Source organism: Camelus ferus, chromosome 12 (assembly GCF_009834535.1).
Source record: "Camelus ferus isolate YT-003-E chromosome 12, BCGSAC_Cfer_1.0, whole genome shotgun sequence".
NCBI classification, from domain to species: Eukaryota; Metazoa; Chordata; class Mammalia; order Artiodactyla; family Camelidae; genus Camelus; species Camelus ferus.
Genome location: NC_045707.1, coordinates 31,771,736 through 31,791,102, shown reverse-complemented (window position 1 = coordinate 31,791,102; position 19,367 = coordinate 31,771,736). Strand labels below are relative to the sequence as shown.

The 19,367-nt window shown below is 40.2% G+C and overlaps 1 protein-coding gene and 1 non-coding gene across 2 annotated transcripts in view; both read right to left on the bottom strand.

Annotated features, from left to right (window-relative positions):
* SRGAP1 (SLIT-ROBO Rho GTPase activating protein 1) overlaps nt 1-10,925 on the bottom strand; it is a 250,031-nt gene extending 239,106 nt beyond the window's left edge. The window contains 1 exon segment of the mRNA XM_006192367.3: nt 9,850-10,925. Coding sequence (XP_006192429.1) covers nt 9,850-9,916 — 67 coding nt within the window. The 5' untranslated portion in view covers nt 9,917-10,925.
* Nucleotides 10,926-16,684: 5,759 nt separating this feature from the next.
* On the bottom strand, nt 16,685-16,791 carry LOC116667852. Its single transcript, XR_004324906.1, has one exon. It is a non-coding gene; the product is annotated as a U6 spliceosomal RNA (small nuclear RNA).
* Nucleotides 16,792-19,367: the final 2,576 nt, after the last annotated feature.

Below are 19,367 nucleotides of genomic sequence, written 5' to 3'. Positions count from 1 at the left end.
TAACTTTTGTTTATCTAGAGACCTCTTTTCTAAATGTGAAAATACAAACTATAAATAGGGAGAAGATATTTGCAACAGATATAATTGATCAAAGATTAATATCAAGAACATACTAAAAACAAAATAAAACTCACAAATCAATCAAAAAAAGACAAACCAATAGATAAATGGGCAAAGGTATTTATGAATAAGCATCTTTAAAAATTTTTTTAGTTTCCTTTTGAGGGGGTGGTAATTAGGCTTATTTACTTACTTATTTATTTATTTTTAGAGGAGGTACTGGGGATTGAACCCAGGACCTTGTGTATACTAAGCATGGGCTGTACCAATTGAGCTATACCCTCCCCCCTTGAATAAGCATTTTAGCGACAAAAGCAAACGGCCCCTAAACATGTGAAAGGATGCTCTATCTCATAAGACACACAAATTAAAACAAAATACCATTTCACACCAGTAGATTGCCCCTCCAAAAAAACCCTGTCTGCATGCCGACTACTGGTCTTCCACCCAAATCTGTTCTCTCCTTCTTCTCTGGTCACGGAATTGTAGCTGGAATCTGGGCTGCCCAGGGAGATGACATGGCCAGCCTCCCTTGCAGCAAAGAATGCTGTCATGGGACTAAGTTTCCACCCTTAAATGAATAGACATTCTCTCTGGCCTGGGCTTTAAAACACTGGACATGTGCTCCTCAAGACTCGTTTTTCCTTCCTGTTGGCCAGAACATGGATATATTTAAGACCTACTTTCAACCAGGCAGACAAGTTCAGTTCCCTAGGTGATGGCAGAGCAAGGAGATGAAGGAAACTCAAATAACTTAATGAGGCAAAACCATACTGGTAGCCTGGACTGCACACCTCCACACTGTTATGTGAAAATCACTACAGTTTTGGTTTACTGTCTTTCAAAGTTCTCTTTATTATAGCAGTTTAGCCTTTACCTTAACTAATACATTGGTCCATCCTAAGTGTTTTTCAGGATGTGGAATTCTCATCCACAGCTGGTAAGAGGATAAATACCAAACATTTTGAGAAAAGTCTGACATTAATACAGTTGGCCATGCACATTCCCTATGACCCAGCAAGTATACAGAGAGAAATACACATACACTAGGAGATATCTACAGAATTTTATATATTATTAATCATGGTAGCAAAAAACTGCAAATAACCCTAGTGTCATACAGAATGGCTACATAGATTCTAGTATTTTCAGGCACTGGAATACTGTAAACCAGTGAAAATAAATTAACTACACAAGCTAATGTAGATCAACCTTCCTATAACATTGAGTGAAAAACAGAAGTCATAAGAATGAGTACTTACTTAGAAAATTTTTTATTGGTGAAAATTTTAAACATACACAAAAGTAAAGAGAATAATATAGTGAGGCCCTGTGCCCAACAATTATCAATCCTGACGAATCTTATTTTATCTATATTCCAACCTACTTCTTCCTTCCTCCAGATTATCTTGAAGCAAATCTTAGATATCATAATTTCACCCCCAAATATTTTAGCTCATATATTTAAAAGATAAAGATTTGTGATACATGCCAAAATACTATTATTTAAATTTTTAAATTAACATAAATTCCTTAATATCATTAAAAAAACCGTACATGTTTAAATGACTGTATTTTTGATGCATGAATACAACACACATTAAAACTATAAAGAGAACTATAAAACTATCATAAAACTTTAAAGCAAACAAGGGGATGATTAATACTAAATTCAGAATTGCTGTTGAGGGGACTACAGGATCTTCGAAGAGAGATTTGTTAGGAAAGGGGCAACTTGGGGGAGTGTTTCTACACACTGGTTAATATTCTAGTTCTTAAGCTGGGTGGTTACTAACCAGGGATTCATTTTATTATTATTCATTAAATTGTAAATAATTTTCTATATCCACTTGTATGTATATTTCACCCAAGAAAAGAAAAGAAAGAGAGGGTGCTTTCCCAAACACACACACACACACACACACACACACAGAGTTAGCTGAATTCAAAGTTAAGTAAAAGCCAACGTACATCACTGAGCTATTTAAGTAAACGATGTCTGAGATTGTCCTGTAGACAATTCTGATCAGCAGAGGTTCAATTTCACTTGGATCTACCTGGCCCCACCCGTATCCTAAAGGAGGGCGGAGCTGAAACTGAGATTCCTGCATTAAGCCAGGAAACTTACCAAGGGACAGATATACCACGGTCCAAAAATACAGGAAGTACAACTCATACCAAGCAGGAAAAATAACCAGAAGCTCCTCCCACAATAGTGTTATATTTCAGTAGGTACACAGAATGCTGAGCCCATTCATGCAAAGCAACCACGACAGTGACTGCCACTTGGCGAGCGCTCTGTAACTGTGAGGAGTTGTTACGATTATTTTTAAATATTATTATTTCACCATCCTTCTTATCTCCACCATGCAGGTTTACTTTTTTTTTTTTTAATATAACTGTTTCAACTTTATTGAGGTATGACTGACAAATAAAAATGCTGCATATTTAAAGTGAACAACATATTTTAATATATGTATACATTGTGAAATGATTATCACAATCAAGATAACATACCCTGGGAGTTAACTTTAATTGTCAGCTTTTGACTTCACAAAACATCTGACTTGGAGGGAGGGATGTTTTATTTGTTGGTGACATGTAAGACTGAGGTCCACCTGGGGTTTCTCCTCACGCTGAAACCCCACCCAGACACACATGTTCAAGACCCGGCTATCCATCCACTTAACTCTATTTCAGCTAGTCACAGACATGCTTTTTGATGATTTCCTTTTCCCAATTATTATAAAATATTTCTCCACACTATAAAACGTTCTTCAAAAACATTGTTAATGACTATACAACATTCCATGTGTACAAATGAGTTAACCATTCCCAGTGGAATTTAGTTAGCTATTCCCCATTGTTGAACATTTAGATTGTTTCTAGCTTTGTGACTTTCTAAAAAAATTACACAGGATTTTAATTCAATTTAATTTTGTGTTAATACTTGATTGGACACCCTGGATAATTCTGAATGATCACCATGTTAGTTTATACTATAAAGGAATAATAATTCAAAACAATTATTCTATTCATTCCATTAATGTTTAATGAAGCTCTGTGCCAGGAGGCGTGGGAGATACACAGACAATCATTTTTAATGTCAAAGTACTTTCTGTTATATGTCAATTATATCTCAATAAACCTGGGGGGAAAATCAAAGTGCTTTCAAATGAAGCCAAAGCCAATTAGCAGTTATAAGTGAGTTTCTCATTTCTATATTAATTTTAAAACAAAATATTTTTCTCAAAACTAGGAAATTAAGTCAGAGCCTCTATCTGATGTCATAAGAATCATTTTCATCACAGGTAAATAAAATCAATTGACTGGACTACAGTTTTTGTTTGTTTTTTTTTTTTGCGGGGGGCGGGACTACTTTTATTTTCCACAGAACATCATTGAAGTAGAGGAAATTTAAAACAAAAGTTCTAAGTGAACACATGACAGCCCAGAAAAATGTATATTTAGGCTCTGTTACTTGTCCTTGGATATAAAAAACAGTGACACAATATAAAATCTACCTTATAAGGAGCTGGGAATCCCTGGTTTGCCTATTACATAGCCCTTTTTAATTTAACCATGAAACTCACTCTGTTCTAAAAGTACAGGGCACTTTATCAGGATGATTCAAGAATCGCCCACTTTGGGATCTATTTAGGCAGCAGACTGGTAATTATGTATTTGAAATTCAAAAAGCTTATCTAAGTGAGAATGTAACAAGAAGTAGTTGAAACATAAAGAAAACCAAAATTAAACTGACAATAAGGGCTAATTTTTATAGACCATTAGTGCCAAGCCTGTGATAAAGGCTTTCCATAAATCACCTCACAGAAGCCTCACAAAGGCAAGAAGGTAAGTACTATTATTATCCCCATTTTACAGATGAAGAAATTGACTCTTAGAGGTCAAACATTTCATTAGTGGCAGGGCTGGATGAATAACACCAAAGTTTCTGCTCTTAAACACTATGTTCCATTTCTTCCCATCCTGAGATATCAACAGGTGAAGGCATATATGCTATCAATAAACTGGAAAGTAATGTGGGACCAACAAATAAAAATACCTTCAAATAACTAAAAATATCTTCAAGTAACTGTCTCTAATCCCAACTTCTGCCTTCAAAGCACTAAAACAAAAATAGACTCAGTGATTAGGCATATAGCTTACTCGGTTTTCTTTATCTTAAATCTTAGTTGTATGACTTGAAATGAAAATAGGTAGCATTCCATAAAAAACTAAAAAGAGCCCATATGATCCAGCAATTTCCCTCCTGGGCAAATATCCAGAGGAAATTCTAATTTGAAAAGATACACACACCGCAGTATTTACAATAGGCAAGATATGGAAACAACCTAAATGTCCCTTGACAGATGAGAGGATAAAGAAGTTGTGGTATGTATATTTTACACACACACACACACACACACACACACACACACACACACACACACACACATTAGAATACTACTCAGCCATAAAAAAGAATAAAATAATGCCATTTGCAGCAATATGGATGGACCTGGAGGTTTTCATACTAAGTGGAGTAAGCCAGAAAGACAAAGAAAAATGCTGTATCACTTATATGTAGAATCTTAAAAAAAAAAAAAAAAAAGACACAAATGAACTTATTCACAAAACAGAAACAGACTCAGATACAGAAAACAAACTTATGGTACTGGAGGGGATGGGGGTGGGAAGGGATAAATGTGGAGTTTGAGATTTGCAGATATGACCTACTATATAAAAATAAATAAAAGGTCCTATTGTATAGCATGGGGAACTGTATTCAATATCTTGTAATAACCTATAATGAAAAAGAATATAAAAGGTACTGAATCAGAAACTAATATACACCAGAAACTAATACAATATTGTAAATTGACTCTACTTCAACTTAAAAATAATAAATAAATAAATAAATAAATAAATAAATAAATAAATAAATAAATAGGTAGCATTAAAAAAAGGGGGTGGGGAATTCTGCTCTGGTCAATCTACAAAACAGACTCTCAGACTGGACCAGAGCCGAGGATATGTGGACCCTGATCTGGTCATTACAGCATAGGAGTAAGCAAACCAACCTAGATGGTTATCAGATTTACCATCCTGTAGCCTACTCCTACCCTCACTGTATTTCAGAAGGACATGCTTTGTTTAAAAATTTCTCTAAAACTATTCCTTAAAATATTTTGAAGTTCATGAACCTAATCAGGTTTTCTGGACAATATAAGAGAGCTTATTGCAGTAGCTGCAATTAGTGTGACCAAGATTCAAGCAAGTTACATTTGTACATATTCACCATATATTTTCCGCTTGATCTTAAGGCCATCATGTGAAACTGCTGCCTGAGCATTGTGGTTTCTTGAAACGATCTTGGTGAAAAAAGCAACTTAGTTATAGTAACTCAACTTTAATTAACTCCTCCTGTTAACAGACCAGCGTTGTTCTTCTGTCCAACTATGATTCCTTCAACGGATGTAAAGGCTAAATAGGTAAGTGTTCTATTTCCTACTCCACTCTGTGAGGAATCTGAAAGTATAACACTGCCACTGAACAACAGAGGACCTGGGTTCTCGTCCAAGATGTATTACAGTTGTGCAACTCTGACACTGTGCCTCTGAGCATGTGTAAGTGGGCTGGACAGGGAATGTCTCAAGTCTCTCCCGGATACAAAGTTTTAATTCATAATTTAAATTGCTGTCTTCTATTGGAAGTTAAATCAAAGAACATTAGATGTAGACACAGATTCCATGTGAGTGACAGCAGCACTTTTAATTTCCCAGTTGAAATCTATCGCATGACGTGGGGTCATATCAAATGGAACTGGCATTTCCTTATGCTCCATCTGCAACCAAAATGTACTATTTGTAGTTCAGGCAACAGAGTGGCTGAAGAACAACTGATTTTCTTGGCACTTCCTGCACATATGGCACATAGATGAGTATGAGATTATCCCTAGGAAAACACTGCAAATAAGAGCTGTCAAATCTTAACGACTAACAGTGTGCATTATTAGAAACAAACACGACCTCTCATCCATGAGTTCCACCTCACTAAACGTGTCCTTTGATTCTTTTGGCCCCCATATGTGAACCAGTATTTTTTTATAGGTGCTCCATAATATTTCTGCTGCAGAATTCAAAAATTACAAGATCACTAAAATCCAGATAATCCCCAAACCTTCTGTTAAGCTACTTGCTACGATCTTTCCCACTGCTAAGCTTTTAGCCAGAGATGCTAAAAGTAGTGTAGTGGACTGGTTTGAGTTTCATACACTTTTCCAGACAAGGTTGCTTTTTAAGAACTCACACAAACAAGAGATTGATTTCTCTGGATTCTAAATCTTTGGGAACACAAACAAGAGATTGATTTCTCTGGATTCTAAATCTTTGGGAAGTTGACAAACACACATGAAATATTCTTTCTCTTCCTACTTAACATACTTCTTTTAAATTATTGCTTAATTTTTTGTTTCGATTTAAACCTGTCTATCTTTTAATTACTTGTATAATTCCCAATTTTCCCTGGTCTTACAATTCTGTGCTCTACTTTTCTGAAGGTGGTTTTATTACTTTTCTGCCTTCTATGTTATTATATATTAATTCCCTGAGAGCTCAAGACCATATATAATGTTGTGAATTCATCATGAAAAAAAAGTGAAAGCAAAGGTGACTCTCCCCAAAACAGGGCAGCCAAGAGAAAATGAGAAAAGCTTAAAAATTTTACTAAGTGATTAATATGAACCGACATGAGATCTTCAGTTAGATTCAAAGACCCTTAAGATTGAGAGAATTTCAACTCCTTACCTTACAGGTAAGAAAATCAAAACCCAGAATGAAGCTAAGTGACTTGCCCAACATGATACATCTAATTGGATACATCTGTGGTCTTACACATAAAATTACAGGCTATAACCAGGATCGTTCTATTCAGAATTGAGAACAGCCCCATGAAATCCCTTCCCTAAACATGAGCAGGTAGCCACAGTGGCAAAATCCCACATCTGGAGTCATTCTTTTCTTCGATCAAACCCTTATCTCAGAAATTCTGAGATAAATGCAACTGATATTAGAGAAATGGGAAAGAAAAAGAAAGGACAATACTCCAGAATGTTAGGTTCAAGTCAGAAGGTAAAAAAGTCACATATAATCAAAAATGACTCTTGAAATCACCCGTACACCTAGGTCACCCAGAGTCCAATATATGTGGCTATATTCATTGGGAAGAGACCTGTAGCTTCTCTTCATGAATCCAACACAGCCAGATTTCCCTTTAGCAAAAGAATAGGCCACCTTTCTTTTATCAGATGAAATACCTGCTAGAGTTAAAAGAACTGGTTGTTCCAAAGCCATTTACCTTTAACCAGTGGGCTAGCGCCCTGCCAGGGGAACACACTCACCCTTTAAGAGGGGCTCAGGAAAAGAAACATTGAAAAACCAGAGTCCTCGGGGGAGGGTACAGCTCAGCGGCAGGGTGCATGCTGAGCATGCATCAGGTCCTGGGTTCAATCTCCAGGACCTCCATTAAATAAATAAATAAACCAACCCCCCCCACCTACTCCTCCCCCCAAAAAAAAGGAAAGAAAAAAGAAAGCCAGAGTCCTGCCTCTGAAACTATCCTCAATAAGGGACCTATTCTCACTGCACAGGACAGTGGGCCTCATGCACTGTTTAACTCTCATTGTTCTCCCACAATCTTCTTGATTTTGCCTGGTTAAGGCCAGATGAATTTGTGCCATTTGAGGTGTGTATGCTCCAACTCCACTGTATTTTCCTATTCCTATGTTTGCATATGGGTAAAATGATCTGGGTTAGACACAGGATGTGTAAGTATTGCAGGGGAATAATGAAGCCCGGACACAGGCTCTGATGAGAAGGGCAGGTCAGGTGTAGTAACGAGCCTAAAGCAGCCTGGGGTCCCTCAGGTGTGTCTAAGTGAGGAGGCTTGAAGGAAAGAGATCACTTTCTATGGGACGGAATTTGTTCCCAAAATAATTTACACCGTGTTCATAATTCTTCCTTGGATTGGATCTTATGGACACATTTTCAATGGCAACATAACCTATTTTATTGATTTTTAAAATCAATGTAGAGGCCCTATACTCTCAAAGCATATAGGTAACCATATAACTCTAGAATTCATACTCTGAAAAAGATTAATCATGAGAGTATTTTTCAGACAGGGACTTGATCATGGACAACCTTCGAACAGAAACAACTTCATCAATACTTGGAAGTACCTTCAGCCTGTCAGTGCTCCAGACAGCAGGAAAGCCAGACTACCACCCCATGAAGACCTGCCACAAAGAGCCACGTGGAAAAACCGCACAGAGAAATGGTGATCGTGAACCAGAGTTCTACCTTAGAACGAAAGGTTTTCCGCTGTGTTGCACTCGTTAAGACAAGAAAGGTTAGGCTCATTAGAAAGTTTACCTGTCCCGAAGGAATAATTACTTCTCTGCCAATATAACTTCCATGTCAATGGAACCAGTTCCTACAAGTATAAATTATCTTAATTGCAAGCAGACAAATAACTGTTTCCTGAACAGTGTTCATCTTAACTCCATTACTGGAGTCAACCTAAAGGAAACGTTAAGTCCCTAGGCTTGCATATTGTGTTTGCCTCTGACCATGATCAGTTGGTCCAGATTCACACTTGACTGACACAGGGTTCCCCCACCGGGTCCTCCCACAGGACTCCAGGCATTTTCACAACTTGACCACACAAAAGAACCCCTAGGCTACTCCTGCCTTTCCCAAGGCAAGTACAGGAATGCCTTTCTCCACAGCCCTTTCATAAGATGGTATCTGTACAAACACAGGTGTCTACAAAGCAATTTTTATCAACTTTGCATTGAATATTCCAAAGAACAGCAGTGATCTCAACACTGCATCCATTGTCTCAATGCATGGGAAAAGCTACCCATGAGAGATCATAAAGGACGAAAAAAATAACAAATTTATGTTTATTAAACACTTCAATAGCAACACAAAACAATTGTACTAGAAAGAAAATACATTTTTTGAACCACAAGGCACATTAAAGAAAAATGCTTAATCAACCTTAATTAGGTTCCTTCATTAGTTGACAGTGTAAACGGACTGAAACTACTACTCAAATATTCAAACCTTCATTTTACATGCAAGTGGCCTCCATCAAATGATAAAGCAATATTCCCGTGTGAGTGTGAAAGATGGCACTGAATTCTGGCTCATTATAAAGGAGGAGTCATTCCACTAGTCTCTGCTTGGTTTAACCGCTAGGCGTTTAGGGGCTCTTTTATAAAAAGGGGACTCGCCCTGATAAATTAGTGAACAGTACAAATGTCGAAAATTGCCCGCACTCAGTGAAGCTCTAGATCACTTCAGGTCCAGACTTCAGAAAAATGACTCCTTAAAAAAATTACGTTGTGACAATGGTATCGGTTTAAATAGAATGAGAAAGGTGATGGTGATGGTGATGGTAACTGGGCAGGAACCACAGCTGCCGCCTGTCTCTCATTAAGTTGCCCAGCTGAAGGTGGTTAAGTTGAAGCCAGTTCTCCCCTACTGGAGGTGCGCGCTGGCAGCGGGGTAAAGCCACTCGGTTTCCAGCTCCCTGGGGGCTTGACGAGACTAGGATTGGGACTGGGATTGGCTTGCCCGAAGCCCCGGGTGGCTCAACCAGGCGCTCTAGCTGTCCCTCACCACCTTCCTCCAACGCAGACCTCAAGTTAGAAAAGCAACTCCCGGAGCACAATGACAAGAAAGCACACAAAAGGAGCAAGGCAGCCGCTCCCATCCTTACCTTTGACTTGACTTTCATACTCGGCTATGATCTCTTTGTCCTTTTTGAATCTGCTCGGAGTGGACATTATCCAGCTGTTCTGGGTTTGCTTTCAATGGGCAAGTTCTGTTAGGTGGTCCACCGACCAGTTTCCTTGGAGAGGCAGAGAGTTGTACTCCCACACGACGGGAACCCAGAGGCAGCACCGACAGGAGAGAAAGGAGGAGGTAGAGGAGGCAGAGGAGGAGGGAAAAAAGGAGCTAGCCGAGGAACTAGATTAACCCAGGCGCTGGCACCATACTCTCCGGATCGGGCTGCCGTCGGTGATGCGTAGGAGAGCCCAGGGCTCGGGGCCGGAGAGGCCCGGCGCGCCGGCAAACTCCAGCGAGCGAGTGGCGGGGGGCGTCTCTGCCCACCCCACCCGGAGCCTGGCTACTTCCTCTACGACCGCTGGGCGGACGCGGGGACCGCGCCGGCGCTCCGCACCATTGTTAGCAGCCCGCACGGGGCGCGCGGGGCAGGGCCAGCCGTGGAGGGCGGGTGACGCGACCCTCCCTTGCTGCTCTGGCCGCCGACTCGGGCGCTCAGGGGGTCCCGCCCGGACTGGGGATGCTGCTGCCGCGGCCGCCGCTCCTCGGTAGGAACACAGGGCTGCTACTGTCCGGGCAGGCAAGAGGAATCGAGATCCTAAAGCGAATCCCAGCCGCCGGCTGCGAGGGCGGCTGCTGCGCTGTAAGAAGGCGTCTAAGGCGCAGCCCAGCCGAGTTCAGGTCTCCGCCGCCGGCGCCGCGCGGGGCCTCTGCCTCCTGGGCCACCGGGCGCGGAGTCTGCCTCTTTCTCCCCGTCCCCCTTTGCGCTGCTGCCCCCAGGAGGCCGCCGGCGACAGGCACACTCTCACACGCACCGGGAGGAGCCGCGCCCCCGGCGGCCGCAAAGTTGCCGGCGCGCTCACGTCCCGCGCGGTTCCCCGGCGCCCCGGGAGCGAGCTGCGGGCCGCAGCGGCCCGGGAGGCCGCTCGGGGCTCGGCGAGGAGGGGCCGGACTCGCGGGAGGGGTCGGTTCGGCCGCGCGCGTTCCCTTCTCCGCCCTAGCCCCCGCCCGGCTCCGTCAGGAAGCGCCGCGCTTGTCCGGGAAGATGGATGCCTCTTGTGGCCAACCGCAGCCCGGCCTTGCGCGCCGAGCCGGGCGGCCGTGGGCGACGCCCCCAGCGCCTCCCGGGACGTGCAACTAGAAGACCCCTCCCTACCCGGCGGTCTGTCTTTGGCCAATGGTGGGAGCCGTTGTGGGGCCCTTTTCAGAGTCCAGAGGGGAAATCCAAGCTTAGATGTCTCCATGAAAGAAAGAGATGTCACTCCAAGATGTCAGTCACTCCAGACCCCCAGTAGGAACACTGGAGACTGAATAGTGAACGACTTGGCTGTGAAGAATCAAAGAAGGGGAAAGCTTTTTGATCCAACCAGAGCAAGATACGCGTCATGAACACCATATTCTCCCCACCCTAGAAGTAGCTCGGTGGACTAGGATGGCGGGAAAGGCGTGGTAGGGGAACAGATCACACAATGTCACCGGGTTTTGACGAACGCATTTAGCTTCTGGGACCTTTCCTTCTCAAATATTCTGGGCCTGATTTATCAAAGTGATGTGTCCAAAGGCGTGTCCAGTATCAAATGTTCTCCCTGCTAGATCTAGAGAGTAGGGACTTTGATCATTCATTCATGTATCCAGTGGTAACATTTCGAGTTCTTACTGCGGGCCAGACACCAAGCTAAGAGCCAGGGATTCAGAGAGTAAAACCCTGCCCTAAAGGATCTCACAATCTATTGTTGTATAAATAAATAATTACAGGCGGTACAATAATGCCATAAAAGAGCTACTCCTGGCTTTGGGAGTCCCGAGGAAAGAAAAATGGACCGCAAGAGAGGTTTACGAAGAAAGACTTCCCTGATAAGTGGTGTTTGAACTTAAAGAATGAGTACTAAGTAGTTTTCCACCTTAGAGAAGGAAAGTGTTGCATTCCAGGAAGAAGGAGGAGTAGCACCCAGCTCTGGAGGAGCTGCACAGGAGTTATAAGATGTCTGCCTCTAAAATACCAGATCTCGGACTGGAAGTGAAAAATATTAAAACATTTTTCAATATATGCATGTTTCAACAGATAGTGTATGCACATTGTTTTTAATTGTACAGTTTCTTAAAAAATTTAATTTTAAGCAATTTTCCTTTTTTACAACAGCACAGAATTGTAAGGACAAAATGAGGGGAAAAAATTTTGTTTGTTTTCATTTTGCCACACAGAAAGTTAACTGTGGAAACTCTGAGTGCCCTAATTTCATGTGGAGCTGTCTCATGTAAGAGTGTAGGGTGAAGAGTCAGAATATCCAAAGCAGAGGCTGAGAAGGAAGGTCAGGGCCACTGGGAGAGAGCTCCTGTGCTGAGCTCTTGGACACAGTTCTGTAGACAATGGGGAGCCTTTGAAGTAGAGAAATGTCATGATCACATACATGTTTTATAAGGATAACTGTTGGCAGCCTGGAAGGATGAGGTGGCCATGGGGATAGGGAGACCAGAGGTAAGAAGCTCACTTTGGCGATAATTGTAGTCCAATCTAAATGTGATTCATATCATCTAAACATGGTGCTGCTGGGATTTATTTCCTATTTGCACCTGGGAAATACAGTTTGGCAGCAGAGAATGAGGCCCATGAAAATGAACTGTAAGCTGAGTCTAAACCACTGTGGTAGGTTCGAGCCCTAAAGACATGGTGCCCAGAGGTGAATCCTAGCTCTGCTGCTTCCTGAGTGAGCGGATAAAAATTATTGCATCGCTCTGGGCCTCAGTGTCCTCATCTTTAAAATGGGCTAATGCCTAGTTCCTAGCTATGTTATAAGCACCTATTAAGATAACCCTTTAAAAGTGCTTACAAGAACACCGAACTATTGTAGTGACCCAGTGAACATTAGTTATCTTTATTACTGTTATTTCAGTTTTAATCTTCTTTGAGAGAAAGCTATTTAAAAATTGGAGACAGTATCTTAATTATCTTCAATTTTATCATGGTGCCCAATAAATTGTCAATAAACTTTTTTTTAATGTTAATGTCTTAATATGAGTAAGCCACCATTTTATTGTTGTAAAGGATTGGGTCCGATCTGCCAAGCAAACCATTTTGCAAACATTCTTACAAGACCCCCTACAAGGTAAACACTATTGTTCTCATTTTACAGATGAGAATCTGCAAAGTTCAGTAAATGTGTAAAGGCCTGGCTAGACCAGAATTCCAGGTCATACCTGCTGCCTGCAAAGTGCGTTTTCGCAGTTTGCCATTCTGCTGCCTATGAACTTATGGTTCCTTTAAACTTGTGAAGTAGGTCCACATACAGTGAACTGTGTGTGACTGATTCACGGTTTTCAAATTTGGGAGTCAACTGTGAATGTGATTCTGTGGCCTTGCTCCCCCTTGTGGTAGCTCTTCACTTAGCTATACAACAGGGTCTGCGTGCACTTCGCCCCCTAAAACCTACCCCTCCTCTGCCACACTGCCATTCTTCAGGGGCAAGTTGTGAGAGATGTGGAGTTCCTGAGAATGCGGTCTCTACTACATATTAATCCACCCCATTATCTAGTATTTCCCTTTCAGGACCACTCCAAGTTTCCAGAAGAAAAAGTTAATTTACCATCTGATCATAAATCCTGGAGTAGTAGGAGAACGCACCCAGCTCCTTGTAGCCACAGAATAATCCATGCACTTTACTGCCATATCACCTTGCCCCAGTGGTGAATAATTGGAATCATGTTTATAAGTTAAATACAAAGACATTAAGGAGTCAATCTCAAATTCAGTTTTGATTTTTGGGTTTTGTGGGGGGGCTATAGTTTCAGCATCTAAGAATTTCATGTCTGAGGTGGCCCAGTCTCCTATTTCCCTTTATACGAGGAATACGTTCTTCTCTGCCCATTGGGAGGAAAATGTAAATGGAGCATTCCAGTATCCTAGGTTTTATTCTTGGATCCAGCCAGAGCATCAGGAACACCAACTGTTGTGCATGCATATCTTATGTTGTCTTGACTCTGGGGGCCCCTTGGCTTCTCAAATTGCTTACATTAGCGCTTTCAGAGGATTGCATTTTGGTATCATGTCCTGAGGCAGTTTTATAAAGTATCTTGCCATTGATCACCTACATCAAAAATCACCTTGGGAGTCTGTTTAGAATGCAGGCACAGTGGGAGCTCTTCTACACTTAAAGCCACACTTCTCGACTTTAATGTGCATGCAAATCACCTGGGAATCTTGCTAGAAAAGGTTCTGATGCCTTCTGGACTGAGGCCTGAGATCCTGCACTTCTAATAAGCTCCTAAGCCATGCCAATAATGCTGTCTTAAAGACCACACCTGAAGGAGCAAGGACACATTCCGTCCAAGTTTGGGGTGAGGGGGAAGTCCCCAGGTGATTCTTATGCTTGAGAATCTTTGCCCAAGGCTCAAAGGATATTAAGAGAGTATCCTTATAAAAGATTTGCTACATTTACTCAAGTAATGCTGACAACATTGTCAAGATTTACTTCAATTTAATGTATCTCTAAGAAACTAGACTGTTTTCTCTTTCAAGATAGTAAGAAGTCTGTTTTAACTTTTTCATCAGTAAAATGAGGACAAAAATTTCCCTCACAGGTTTGTGGTAGAGATTGAAGTGTAAATAAAGTACTTAGCACCAAGCCAGACACCTAGGCACATAACAAGGGGTAAATAAATGTTGGTTGTTCTTGTCAGTGTCATTATTGTTTTGGCGCAGAAAGTGAACTTCCAAGTTTATAGCAAAACCATTGACAAAAAAATAAAAATTAAATAAAAAATTAAAATTTAAAAAACAGTTGCAATTGTGGAGGACCTTACAGTGTTTATCTGTGTCTTATTTACTTCCTTATTTAAACCTCCTATGTTAATTTCTTTGGTCTCAATGGGTTTCTTTTGTAGTTTACTAGTTTACTGTGTGTCTGTGTTTCCTATACACTACCTCAAATCCTTTATAGAATGATTTCTATAGTCTATTCAGTTCTTATCAACTAATATTTATTGAGTGTCTTTTAATTGAACCATATGACAATGCTGATATTTGACCATTTTTGACATAATAGATGCCATGTCATATGATTCAACCCAATACTATGAGCCTCACACTCTGCAGTTAGTGTAAATAAAAATTCAATAATCAAAACCCACTTCCGAATATCCAAGTGAAGGCTCAACTGAACCCTGCACAGATCGAGGGAAATCCCACTCACTCATAGGTCTGATTAGCCCAGTGCAGGCGGCCAGGTAGTCAATCAAGAAGTACTAATCATTGTTCTAAAAGAAACTTGGCCCGTAATTTAACAGCAGCTTGTAGAAATGGATGGTATAAATAGCCATTTTCCCTTTTCTGGCAACAGAGTAGTAAAGACAAGCTGTCAAAAGATCTTGCCAATCTCATTCTGATGCACTTTCCATGGCAGGGAAGAGGGTAGAATATAACAACGAAGATGAGTTTGGATGAGGCCCTGGAGGGGTCAATGCAAGAGATACTATGGAGAGACACCAGGCGAGAAGGAGCAAAGAGAGCAACAAAATGAACGATTCTTCGAACATGTTCATTTGTATAATTTAGTTCCCCTTCCCTCCGAAAAAAACCCTCTAATTTTCAAGAAATCTCTTTAAAGCTAAAATAAATTGGAGCTTTTAAATATCTGTAATTTTCTCTGAATAAAACTGCTTTATAATATTTTTAACCATCTGCTCAAAAATCACGTTTCCATTTTGCACAAATCACTATTAAAATAGAATCTGCCTTGTGTAATCTCATATTCATAACTTCCAAACACCCACACATGACAGTCTTCTCATCAGAGTTACTAATTTCTGCTTTGAAATCCTACTACCACTTCCCATGTGGCTGCTACACAATATAAGCAGAGTATGAATATTCAGTGAGCCCAGCCTGATGAAAGTATTAAATCCTATCACTTATACAAAAAAAAAAAAAAAAAAAGGTATTATTACTAGGAGGAAAACAGCCAAAGTTAGGCAAGAAATGGCAGCTGCAATTCGGTTGTCAGAATCCGAAATGGATTAGTGCATAGTGCAAACTCTAACAATAAGATTTATTAGCCCAAGAAATGCACGTATCTCTTCAGCTTATATTTTAGGAAATGAATGGCAGACTCCTCCTTCTTGCCATTATACTTTGGCAGCAGAGATTTTTTTCTTTAACTTTTTATTGTTTTTTGGGAGGGGGTAATTAGCTTTATTTATTTATTTTAATGGATATGCTGGAGATAGAACCCAGGACCTCGTGCATGCTAAGCACACGCTCTACCACTGAGCTACACCCTTCTCCCTCGCTGCCCCCCACCACCCCAGCAGCAGAGATTTTTTTTTTAAATACCTAATCCTGTCACCTCTTCTGCAGAGAAACAAGTCTGCATACAGTTATTCCCCATTTTAGATACAGATACGCTCCTGCTGAGTATAGCAGGGAGGTGGAAGGCTGGTGAATGGAAGCTTACTGAAATGTAATGGAGGCACTTGCTATTTAAAAGAACACCAAGATATAGCCTTTTGTAAAGCAAAGAACATTTTTGGAAAACAATTATCATCTGCTCTAATTTTGGGATATAAATTTGAATTTTTAAGTACTAGGTCTTTCTTTGAAGCAGTGGTTCTCAAACCAATCTTTAATATTTAAAAAATTTATTTATTTTATGAGTAGTTTTTTCCTGTTTTTTTGTTTGTTTGTTTGTTTGTTTTTCTTAATTGACATGTAGTCAGTTTACAATGTTGTGTCAATTTCTGGTGTCCACCAAATGTTTCAGTCATACATATACGTAAAAAATATGGAACGCTTCATGAATTTGCGTGTCATCCTCATGCAGAGACCATGCTAATCTTCTCTGTATGGTTCCAATTTTAGTATATGTGCTGCCAAAGTGAGCACGCATTTTTTGAGTAGTTTTAAGTTTTCAAGGGGCAGAAAGCACAGAGAGCACCCTTCAGCCCCATTTCCCCTATTATTAACGTTTTGCATTCCTGTGGTACTTTTGTTACAGCTGATGAGCCACCATTGATTTACTGTTATTAGCTAAAGTCCATAGTTTACATCAGGGTTCACTCTTTGTGTTGTACATTTCATGGGTTTTGATAAATGTATAATGACATGCATTCACTAATAGTTGGGCTTTTACTAATAGTTTCACTAATAGTTTCACACCCTAATTGCCTCTTTTTTATAATAAATATTTTTGTAACACCTCATTTACTATTCTAAAGAAAAATGTATAGAAAGTAAACTTTACCTGCATTCATATTCTTTTTAGATGATTAATATATCTTACCTGTAAAATGAAAGAGAAATAAAAACCAAGTAAATCATAATAAAATGATACATACTTCAATAGGTAAATACTCAGACCCAACTACACGTAAAGGCTTGAAGTAAGACCAGAAAATATTCCATACAAGGGATACAAATCATATATGTCAATTATATCTCAATAAAGCTGGGGGAAAAAATCTACAAGTCAACGAATGCAAATCAGAAGTACGCATAAATGTTAGACTGGAAACTAGCACCCTCAATATACATTAGAAATATTTTGTGTTTAACAAAATAGGGTAAGACTACAGTTCCTGGTAATTTAAACCAGTATTTCACACTTATGAATGCCTAGGGGGGTAATTCTTTATTGGTACAAGACTGACTTGGGCATTGTAGGACAACCAGCCTTGGACCCACCCGCTAAATGCTAACATCCTTCCTCTTTGAATATGGAGACATGTCTAAAAGCTTCCTAAGAATCAACTCAGCTTCTACTGAGAACCACTCTAAAAGTTTAATGCAACTATAGGGACTGGTGTCACTAATGGTCTACTTGGGGCTTTTTTTCTGGACAGTTTTTCCTGCCTCATCATCTGACATTTCCTTAAAAAAACCTCAGAATTAGACATATGTCTTATTTCATATGCTGAAGGCAGTCATTCTTGTTAATGAGGAACTTTCACCCAAGTGAAGTAAGATGATCTGCCCTTAGGAAAGACATTACAATGTCTGTATTCTTTTTAAATTTCCTTTTTTGCATGTTATATTTTGTAAACAGTCTTACTACAGTAGTATATGCATATAATTTATTAAAAACAGACATTGAGGTTGAATACTCAAATTTTTTATTGATGTGGTTAATAATAATAACAACAACAATAATAATAAAAGTTTGCTGATCCCTATATAGTCCATTCCTGCATAAATACAGTCAGATGCTGAGCAGCAATAGAAATTGTCTTTGATTTTGGCCATATCTAACATTCTTTCAGAATTCTGAAGTACTAACAGTGATTCTTACTTATTTGGCTAAGGTACGTTTAGAATAGACATGAGGTGCCTTCACCCTCAACTTTCACAGCAATACAGCTTCATCTCTTGCCACACTCCATTCTTTCCTTTGTTTCAGCCACACTCCACCTCTTACTGCTCTTCAGTTGCATCTTCTGTCTCTCTCCCTCACACATCCACACTTCTGCAACTGCTGTTCCTTTGCTTGAAACTGTTGGGGAGGAAAACTTTTCCTCTACCCTCTTAGGTTCAGTTTGTGAGGGCCTGTGAATTAAACTGACAAAAGGCAGATTAACAGGAGAAAAAAAGTGCATTTATATGCATACTGAAGCTAACAAGAGAAGCTAGCTTGCTAAATGGTTAAAGTTAGAGGCTTGTATAGCTAACTGAGCAGGGAAAAAAGCGGGGGAGAACAGGCTTCTATGGAAAGAGCAAATCCTTTTCTTTTGGAAAGACAAATGGGTTTTTAGGAGAACAAACAGGAGATAAAGTTTGTGAGAATGTTTGGTTAGGCAGGTAAGAGTGGTCTTTCTAGCTTCTTTGTGGCCGTGAAACCCGCTGGAGAGGGGATTTATGATAGCCTTATTTCTCAGAAGTTGCTGTCTTTAGTCACATAAGTGAAGCTCCAAGAAGGCTTCTTTCTGCATCTGTTGAATCTCAAATGTTGTCAGCTTAAAATAATCTTCATACCAGCTCTGGGGTTCTTATCCACACATGAGCACACTGTACCTTTCTCACCCCCATCCTTTGCCTGGCTAAAATCTGTCTCAACCTTTATAACTCACCTATAGCATCATCCCGGAAAAGCCTTCTCCCAACACCCTCCCCCGGGCCACATTAAGTCCCCTTCTCCTGGCCCCTGCACCTTGGGGTTCCTTTGGTCAGAGAACCTGGCACTCTAGGGTCATATTTATCTATTTGTCTGATCCCTCTTCTGACCTATAAAGTGATGGAGCGTGCTTGAATACTGTTCTTGGCATACAGTAGATGCTCAATAAATGTCTGTTGAAAAACATGAGTGAATGATGACATCATTTGACAAATTGCTTAATTTGGAAATTGTATTGCTTTTCAGGAGAAATTCCTTGGATTTGAGGATCTTGCTATAAATTAATTTTGTTGAGGTTTAGTTATCAAAATGACGAATGATGAATGGAAGGAAAAGATAAAGAGCTATCACAATA